The sequence below is a fragment of the Podarcis cretensis genome (genome assembly GCF_951804945.1).
Source record: "Podarcis cretensis genome assembly, chromosome: 10".
NCBI lineage: Eukaryota > Metazoa > Chordata > Lepidosauria > Squamata > Lacertidae > Podarcis > Podarcis cretensis.
The window spans coordinates 74,445,122-74,455,263 of record NC_137179.1 but is presented as its reverse complement, the minus strand read 5'-3'; the positions used below and the strand labels follow the sequence as shown (position 1 = coordinate 74,455,263).

At 43.4% G+C, this 10,142-nt stretch overlaps 1 protein-coding gene across 5 annotated transcripts in view; it reads left to right on the top strand.

Moving 5' to 3' along the window:
- Positions 1 to 1,436: 1,436 nt before the first annotated feature.
- Positions 1,437 to 10,142, top strand: part of CACNA2D1 (calcium voltage-gated channel auxiliary subunit alpha2delta 1) — a 404,289-nt gene continuing 395,583 nt past the window's right edge. For 2 of the 5 annotated variants that reach the window (XM_079993561.1, XM_079993559.1), the window contains exon 1: positions 1,437 to 1,936. In XM_079993561.1, coding sequence (XP_079849687.1) covers positions 1,842 to 1,936 — 95 coding nt within the window. In that variant the 5' untranslated portion in view covers positions 1,437 to 1,841. The remainder of the gene's footprint in view (positions 1,937 to 10,142) is intronic. The other 3 variants (XM_079993562.1, XM_079993560.1, XM_079993563.1) reach the window with 2 other exon arrangements.

The window sequence follows — 10,142 nt, the reverse complement described above, 5'->3', positions numbered from 1 at the left end:
GTGTCTGGAGCGCAGGGCATTGCCTATCCCTGCTAATAGCTCCATGGACAGGAGGGCAGCAATCTGTGCCGGCAATGAGAGTTCTCAGGCTTCTCTCTGAAAAGGTTTTAAGTCCCAACCCAAACTCAGTCAGCTGTCAAACATACCCTTTGCCAGGATAATAACCAGGGCTGGTCAGAAAAAGGAATGTCACTCCAATCACAACAACCAGGCACTAAAAATGTATGAAATAAATGTAAGTAATAAATAAATGAAAGAAATGAAATGTCATAGCCCTTACATCAAGGGTCTGTCATGCACCTTTGAACTGCACAAGACAAAACCATGGGGGCATCACCAGCTTCTCCTTGGCTGCTACAGTGATGCTGGAGGGCTGTGTGCGCATCCCTGTCTCTGTGCATGTTGAATAGCTACCTGGTTGCCCTGGAGAAGTCGAGAGAGAGAGAGAGAGAGAGAGAGAGAGAGAGAGAGAGAGAGAGTTGGGGGTTGATAATGACTAATGGCCAGAAGCTGTAGCAGTTCTCCTTGGTACAGGTTTGCTGTGTGTTTGGAAAAGGGTGGCGCCCCTCAGGGAAATCTTCTGTTCTGCAGGCTGTAACTCACCCCCCTCCTCTCTCTTGAACGATAAGATTAAAGTCTTTCTGGCTGCATCTTTTCCCCCTCCTCTAATTAGAATCTGTTCACTTTGCCCCCTCGCCCAGCAGATGGAAACACAACAACCCACAGCTATTCTGTCGCTATCGAACAAATAAATGCCCATGTTTGGGAGTCAGAGCCCTTCTTAGATGCGTAACTTGGCCCTGGGATCCTCGCTGGCGCTGCTCCGTCCTGCACTCACCTATGGCCCAAGAGCTGTCAGTGGAGCTGGAAGATCCCCCCGGGCGCGCTTTGTCTCCAGTGCCATCAAGACCTTTGCAACCCATTGCAACTCCAGAAGCGAAGGGCGCCTGCGCTCGCAAGTCCCTCTATTACCTGCCTGGAAGCCAGACTTCGGCATGGACCAAACTTTTGCATTTTTATATTGTGAAGCGCCCTGCGATCTTCGGGCGAAGGGCGGCATATATTCTGCAATCATAATGACGACGAGAACAACAACAAGAAGCAGCCCCTTAGCATGCCGGCTGCAGCAGCCTCGACCAGACCCCGCCCCGCCCTTCTCGCCCCTCGGGGAAGACCAGACCCGGAACTGGGGGGGTTTCCCTTGATTCCCTTGTATGGCGAAGCTCCTCTCCCGGGCAGGAGGACTCCCCCCGCCCCCAGATCGCGGACGCGGGAGAGAACCCAGACGCCGCCCTCTCCTCCTCCTCCTCCCCCCCCCGGCTGCCTGCAATCGGGGGCATAAATCAGGGGAGGAGACGCGCGCGCGCGCACAAACCCACCCCGAAAGAGCCAGGCGCGCGCGCGCGAGGGAGGGAGGGAGGGAGGGAGCCGGGATCTGTTACAAAAGTAGCCCCGATGGCGGCGGATCACAGCGCGCAGAAGCTGCTGCCGCCGCCGCCGCCGCCCGAGTAGCGAGAGCCTCGCCCGCCCGCCCGCTCGCCCGCCCGCCGGCCTCTGGCTGCGTCTCCCGCTTCCCGCCTCCACCCGCCCAGCGCGGCCGCTTCCCTGCGCCTCTCCGCCCCGAGGAGCCGCTGCCTGTGGCTTCGCGCAGAAGAGGAGAGAGAGGCAGATCTGGACTGATTAGTCTTCTTCCTCCCGCGCTCGCCCCGAGTCTTGTTTTTTTAACTTCCCCACTATCATCATCATCCTCATCATCATCCTCAACCTCCTTCTTCTTCTTCTCTCCTCCTCCTTTTCTCCGGCACTTGTGGGCAAGGGGGCATCGATCTTCGATCAGGAAGATGGCTGCTGGCTGGCGGCTCTTTTTCACCCTGACCCTTTTGCAGTCCTTGGTGATCAACCTCTCCGCCGACGGGCCCTTCCCTTCGGCCACCACGTAAGTCCCACCTGAGTCCGGCAGGGTCCCCCCGTCGCCCCCGTCCCCTTGCAGGGCAGAGAGAAGTCGAGTCAGGCCGGGCGGAGGAGACTTCGCCCGAGGAAGGGAACCGGCAGCAGCAGGAGCAGGAGCAGGAGTGCCGGGGCGAGCCAAGGCGGGCCAGGGATCCGGAGCCAGGCGGGATCCCTCAGCAACTGGTAGGCTGCCGGGTCCGGGCTGGGCTGAGGGGCCTCGGCTGCTGCTGCCCGCCGGAGCCCAGCCCTGCCCGGGAGACGCCGCCGAGGGAGCCGCAGCATCTCCAAATAGACGGGCTTAGAGGAAAGTTTCTAGTTTCCTCGCCACCGCTGGGACTCGAATGGCTGTTTTGACCTCGTGCAGAATTGGGGCAAAAAAAGGAGAAAGAAGCATTTGAAAGCAAAGCGTGCCTGTGTTGTCTTAGAGAAATGCATTCTCCTGAAAGGCCCCGAAGCCGAAGTCACGGCGCAACGTTTAAGTTTTCTAAGGCGCATCGTAAGCTTAGTGCTTCCCGGGTGTGACATGAATGTTGTGACAGTTCCAGGGTTGCTTTTGCGCGTGTGTGGGGGGCTTTGCAAGCATCCACGCATGTGCGAAACCAGAGCAGTTGGTGGGTTCCTCTCGCCCTCTCCCTTTCCCCCCTGTTCTGACATGCCATGCGAGGTGGCTGGGTGTGCTCAGATTTAGCGATGATCTCGTTAGGCGATGCATCGGCGAGTGCTGCTAATTATGGTCTGCTTTCCGTTTGCTGCCTTGCATGAGTGCAGGATAGCATCTTGAAAGCAGCAGGCAGTGATTAGCAGAAAACTTGCCCAGAGCAGGGCAAGAGGTTCACATCAAGAAAGGAAGGCAGAAAATAAATAAATAGGCCAATGTCTGATTTTTTTGCCAGGGAGAGTTAAACTAAGAATTGAGGTGACTGATCTGTGTTGCCTCAGAAACACTTGAGTTCTTAAATCTAGGCAGCCACCATCATTAAGCATCTTAGTGTGAATGACTCACTGTAACACATTTTATGCAGAGGTAAAACACACGGGGACACACAGAGAGAGAGAGAGAGAGCTATGCTAGCAGCCTGCATTCTTGGAAAATAGAAAGTGTACTGTGCTGGTTCAGTTGGTGTGGAAGGAGGACTTTACAGGGATTGTTCTAAGTGCAGTTCACCAATTAGCTAGCTGGTTCAGTGAGGTTCAGATCTCTCTGTGCTTCCTCTCCCTGAGTGTAAGCTCAAAAGGGGCTGGGCTCATGGCTAGAAGGAGAAAGTTAAGGGAGAGAGCTGGGCTAGGAATCTCACCTTTTTAGAATGGTTAAATGAAGCCTTGCTCAAGCTGGTGGATTCCACCATCATTACCATCACATTTCCTTGAGCTGGCTCTTTGCCATTCTGAAGCAAAAGCATCCCCCCAAAGCAAAACTGCCCAGCCTGAAAAAAAATTGCCATAATTTTCCATCCCTGCTTTTGTTTGGTTTAGTGGGAGGGTTAGTGTTTGGGTTTACCACAGATGTATCCTGTCATCTGCTGTTGAATGCCTAAAACTTTAATGGGACTTGCACTGTGCAGGCTGATTACTTGGCCGCTGCATTTATGGTTAGAGGAAAGAAAAATGGGAGCAAGGACCAGAGATGCAAAAAAGATAAGCTGCTCAAGAGAGGGAGCTGAACAGAAGAAACAAATTGGCTTGTTACATCTCTTAAGACAGTTGCTTCTTTGAACGGAAAGAAGTACTGTAGACCTTATGGATTCTGTCCACAACACAGGCTGTTTCATTTCCAAAGTATCCTGCAAGAATATTCCTTTGTTTCAAGGCAGAGAAATGAGGTTTTGGCTGGGGAATAAACCAGCAGGAAAGCTGAAAGATGCCTATTTAAAAAAAGGGAAAGGGAAGTTACAGGTGCTGCTTGAAGATGTGTTAGATTGTTTATAATAATAACTAGAAATCCCCTCTTCTAGTACAGGAAGGAAACAAAGACAAATCAAATCCAGGACGTTGCCAAGTAAAGAATTAAATGCAGATGTAGTTAAACTAGAAAGCAGAGGCCAACAAATCAAAATCTTTTGATGAGCTGGTTCCAAATAATAATTGCAACTAAAAGCAAAACAATCCCTGGACCTTTTCATCGTCGTATTTGGGAGGGTCTTTCATTTGTTCATTCTTTCAAAATGATATACAATTTACAAGTACAGCATTTAGGGGAGGGGGAAAAACCTTCTGAATTTTCAGGAATATATATTTAATAACAATCAGCTGTTTAGAAATACCTACTTTTTGTTGTTAATCTTTTGCCTTATAAATTTTCTACCAGTAAATGTTCGTTAATATGCTTGTTTCATGGTTACATGCATGTATTAAAATGCATTTTAAATAAGTAAATATTTTATCAACACCTATTGATTAAAATTGTTGTACTTGGTCTCCCAATGGCAATTCATCATCTAGTATGATTTAAAAAACAAACTAACAAACAATTACTGGCATTTTTACCATATACACAACAGAACATATATATAGGCAACACTATTCAGTATGAACTTGTCAGATTTCTAGAATGATATGCAAGCTGAACTTGGAGATACTGCATATGTAACTATTTATAAATTGTTCTAGCAGAAAACAAGCACAGCATTGCCTTTTGTTAAAAAAGAGGTTTTAAAATGAGATGGAATGTGTTCTTTTACACATTTCAGATGGGTGTTATGTCCCAAAATATTTTGTATTGTCTCATGGTTTTAAAATGAAAAGAATCCCTTTTCGTTTAGAGCATTAATGTGAATGTTTTGTCCAAGCAGTGATGATTGTGTGGTATGTTTCATGAACTGAGGATGGAATTATTTGAATTTCATTGAGCCTTATGTCTAGGTGTGCTTCTGTTTTTTCTTTTCTTTTTTAAAAAAATACCATCCCTATTTAATGTTATTTTTAAAAGCCAATCTGAAAATGAGTATGAGGCATACCTTGTTGCTTTCTATTTTCAGGATCCATTCAGACTAAATAAATCAAATTAAAAACATTCTGTTCTGAAATTGGGAGAATTTTACACACCATTTGCTCAGGTATAAAGTATAGAACACAATGTCTTTAAGGAATCTTCCTTTTAGCAATCAGCTTGAGAGGGTGGTATTATTTTACTGTTCCCAATACAAGCTAAATGTTTGGAATGTTCAGCATAAAATGCAGTGGCCTAAACATACTAATGGTAGAAATATCTGAGTTCAGTAAGACTTACATCATAGTAGATGTGCTTAGGACTAAGTGATTCATTGTGTACTTAACAGTATAACTGTTAAGATACCTTCCCATCAGTGAAATATTGGATCACCCACCGCATGTCATGGGTATCAAAGTTCTATTTCAGATACTTTAAAATAGCCTTTAATGAATGGTAAATTGTTGAACACATGTGTGTTTCATAACTTTCCCACATGCTTTACTTAGTGGAAATTATCATTTACTGTGGCAGTTATTCACGGAAGCCCTCTTCCGTGAATAAGAGGCAGAATAGCCAAAAGATGTACAGTAATACGTTTGGAGCTGGGTGTCAGTGTCACCTTCGTAGATTTCTCCCATCAACCTATTTTAAGTGCCACTTGTAGCTTGAAGCATAGGAAGCATAAACCACTGTAGTTAAAGTGCAGTTAACTTTTTATAAAATATAGTTAACATTTTAATGGGAGTTAAATTTGACAATCATGAGTTGGCTGCCTAATATGCCAATCAATAACTTATACTGTTGTTGGCTGCAATTATTACTACAACCCTTTCGCTTTGTATGTGTCACATGGGTTGTGTGTGGACTAGATGTGTTTAAAGAGCACTATGCTCATTTTTAAGAAAATGACCAAAGGAAGCTGAATATTGGAATTATTGCGTACAGCTTTTTACATATACTAATATTAGCAGATAATGTAAACATTGCAAAATATTAAATATCCCAATTTTTTGTCACTGGGGTATTTTTAAAAATTACTGTTGAACTGCATTGATACCCATGAAATGATATTTTCTAGGGGGAGGGAAGTGTTTTATTCTTGCAGCAAATATTGAAATATTGAGGTGCCTGGGACTTTGCCAGCCTCATTTTCACTAACAAGAAATTAGGCTGCCAAGGTGTCTTTCCACCTCTTGATTCTTATATTGCTGCTGTGTCTATGACTCTTCCATCTAACTTAGAATGTGTGAATGTGTAGCTACACCGTCCTTTCCTTCTTTCAAATAATCTCACTTGCTAGATTGACTAATAGCAGAAGGCTTGCTTTAGGTCTTTAAGGCAACAAAGGCAATGGGAATTTTGCTTTCAGTGGGGTGTTAAAGTTCATCTAATAAATCTTTAGCACACACAAAAAAGCAAATGCTAATTTGCAATTATTCTCCAGAAGAATCCTCTAATACACCCTTTAACATTTGCTAAAGTATAATTAAAAAAACAACAACCCTGTCTAGATCAGCTAGTAATGCAATAATCAGTAAGAATAAAAGTTTATACCCAATTCCTAAATATATTACATGAAAGCAAGTTCTCTTTAAAACAATGAAGCAAGTCCCCTACAGGTTGCTCAGGACCAAGCAGGGAGGCGAAAGGCTATTGCAGTCTCAACCCATTCTTTATAATTGGAGCCGGAATACTCCTGGCATTCTGAGTACAAGTGCTGTTTTCCATTAATCAATCATTATAAGTTTTTACTTGGCTAGAACTTTGATCATTGTATTCTCCTTCTGCTGACTTTTTTTCCTCCCTGACCACAGTATTTATTTGAGTTAGGGTGATTGGTGGAGGGTTGTAGATAGAATAGTGTATAAATTTCAGATACAGAAGTCTGGTTTCTATTATTACTTAGGGCATGATCCACAGAGCACAGGTGTAGCACCTATTCACAGAGGATACCTATAGGACCCAACAGGAGCATGAGTAAAGGGGCAGAGAAGGATGAGTGGCTGGAGACATGGAAGAGGTGAAGAGACCTCATGTTGCCTGTTGCATATTAAGTGTGTGTGTCTGTGTACAGGCTTTCGAGGCTTATGGAAACCCTCTGTGTGAGAACAGCATCTCTGTATCATGTGAATCATGCCCTTATAAATACCAGTAGTGCTCTTTTCTTCTTTGCAAAATTCTTGATGCTTCTTGTACTAAGCATCTTGATCTTGGTCACTATCACCTGTTGCTTTAGACAACTTTTCCTGCAAAATGTTTAAATCTGTTCCAGGACTAGTATCGGCAGTTACTCTTTAAACCATTCCTTTGTTGGTCAACATAATTTGTTGCCTTAAGTGGAAATTACATTATACCAAAAACCTGATTGTGGTCTTCTGGTGCAATTTCATTTGTATTGATGTTTTATTGCTATAAATGTGATAATTTGAATCCACTTCTTAATTTGCCCTGCTGAATCAAATGGATCACTTGAATCCTTAAGATACCCTGATGAAAACCCTGAAATTTTTTTGTTGCCAATGAAACATGTGGTATAAAGACTATTCCTATGAAAAGACAAATGCTGAGAGACTGCCCAGTACAGCACTTTATTCTCTGGCTTTCAGCTAATTCATGTGCCACTGATTTTCATGTGAATTTGGGCATGTTACTGAGCATGGGGTTTCCAAAACCATTTGTAAGTCTTCTATATCTTAAAGAAATATTGATATAATACAACAATTCCCTCCTAGTAGGAGGGAACAGGACTTGGGAAAATATTCTACCTCCTTATGAAAGTTGAATACTACCATAAGGCCTATGTGTCTCCCACAGCCCAAGAACCACTGCTGTAGGGCGACTGGGAGATAGTAGAGTGGAGCAGCCCCATAATAGCACAGGGCATTATACATCCACCCTTTTCCTTGGAAGAATTATATTATTGGAGAAGACTAGTGAGATTCTTCCCTGGCCAAACCTATTCCATAGAGTGCAGTCCTATCAGCATATTGCTGATGTCCTCTAATGGAATATATCCATCTTCCAAGTTGCATGGCTATGCAGATGACACCAGCCCATTTGAAATCATTCAAAAGCAATGGGTTGAGCGTTGCTGGATTCCCTGCAGGAAACTCACCTTCTGGAAGGCACTTCTACTGATATGCCATGCCCATGCTTTCTACACAGAAGTATAAGTATTACCTTCAATTATCATTTTTTTTTTTTGTTCAGTGGAAGCCAAAAATGTTGCTTTAGTGTTATTGAAGCACATCTTCTGGAGATTTAACAAGCAGATGAGCATAATATAGCTCCCTTGTTATATACAGGTAATTCAGGCTTTGCCTGGAAATTATCAGATGCCTGTAGCTTCTTCAGGTGTGGAGGAATAGTTAGTATCACCTATCTCTAGAGAGTGATAGACCAGATGGGGATCTATATGGTTGCTGGGGATATTGATACAATAGCCCTTAAACCGTCTTTTACTGGATAGGATCTAGTTAAAAGCCCATTTGGAGGCCTGTGTTGTGCTGGTTATGGTGGCAAAGAGAACATGCTGCCTTTACATTGTGCCATTTGTCAGAGCCTTTTCCAGGTAGTGGGAGGGTTCTGTCAACTTAGTTCCTCTGCTTCGGACTTAGGAATATCTGTGACTCTCAGTAACTTCTGTTTGGGGACACTTAGCTAATAAAATTCCTTGACAGCGTTCTCATGTAGGCATCATACTGGAGATGTTCCAAGCCTTCCTTCCTTCATTGTAGATCCTTGGATGTGTTTCCATTCTTGGTGACTGAGTAAGCTGGCCTAGTGATATCAGTTTCATAATTTTTGACCCAGCAGTATATTGCAAATCATGTTGTGTATTATTGTCCCAAACCGGTTTGAAGTCTGTATCATGATTTTGCTTTCATAATTTTTGACCCAGCAATATATTGCAAATAATGATATATGTGTGTGTGTGTGTGTGTGTGTGTGTGTGTGTGAGAGAGAGAGAGAGAGAGAGAGAGAGAGAGAGAGCTATGCAGAAATCACAATGGGGGGAAAACAATGAAGCCAACCAATGCCTCTACATAGCTCCAGCCTTATTTCAGACATTGTGATATATCGGTATATCACAATGTTTAGCTGGTAATATAACATGAAGTTGAAAACCAGTTATCACCCAGCCCAACAAGTTATGTAGACCAGTTTGCAATTTGCTATTCTCGGGAAGGTAGTTAATCAAGCAAGCAGTTGTGATTCAACTCTATGAAAATGTAGTTGTGGCAGATTATCTAAATCCTTGTCTGAGTTTTGGGCTGGTTCCTGATTGAAACTGTCTTGGTGACACTGGTTGACAATCTGTTGGAAGACAGAAGGAGAGTGATTCTGTTAATTGTCCTGAAACTTTAATCAACATTGAGTACTATTTTTTTCATAGTATTTGCTTGCATTACTTTTGTGGGCTAGGTTTGAAAGTAAGGCAGTTGTGGTAGTTTTGCTTCTAATTCACAGGTAGGCAGCAGAAAGTGGTGACAGACGATAGCTGTTCCTCCCTATCACTTGTCCTGTAGGCCTTCACAATGTTCATTTCTCTTTCCCCCTTCTACGGTGTTGGGGCTGTCAATGGGGATCTACCCAACCTACTTCTTTTCTTTGGATCCAGGTGAGGCAGTAGATTTCCTTAACAAATCAGTGGTGAACTGGATATAAGTAAAAACTGAACATAATACAGAGGTATTGATATGGACCAATTAACCAAAAGGCAGGTAAAGTGCGTCTTCTGGGTGGAGTCATGCACCTTAAAATCTAGACACCTTTATCTTGGTAGGAGTTGTTGATTCCCTGTCAGATTAAACAGCTGGTTTGTTCCTTGAGCATGCAATCCAAAGACTGGAAGAAATGCTATCTCAGGTTAATTGATTGCTGAATAAGCGACCACTCAACTGAATGGCACAAGAGCATGGTTCTGTTCTGACATGTTTTAATTTGGTTACCCTTATTCCAGAATACTATTTGGTAACAATAATCCTTTGATTGGATTACTCCCTGGGATGGTAAGAAGAAGCAACAACCAGATTTGCTTGCTTTTTGCATAAATTTCACTATTTATTTACAAAGATTCTAATGAGTTTATGAAAGAGATTGACATTATATAACATCAACAAATCAACAAGCTTTTGCAGTTAATTACAGCAATCCAATTGCCTATTTCTGAAGCTACACACAAAATATGCTTATTAGAATATTGTTAGGAATACCTTTTCCTGATACCCTGCCCTACACATACACACAAAGTGTGCAATTA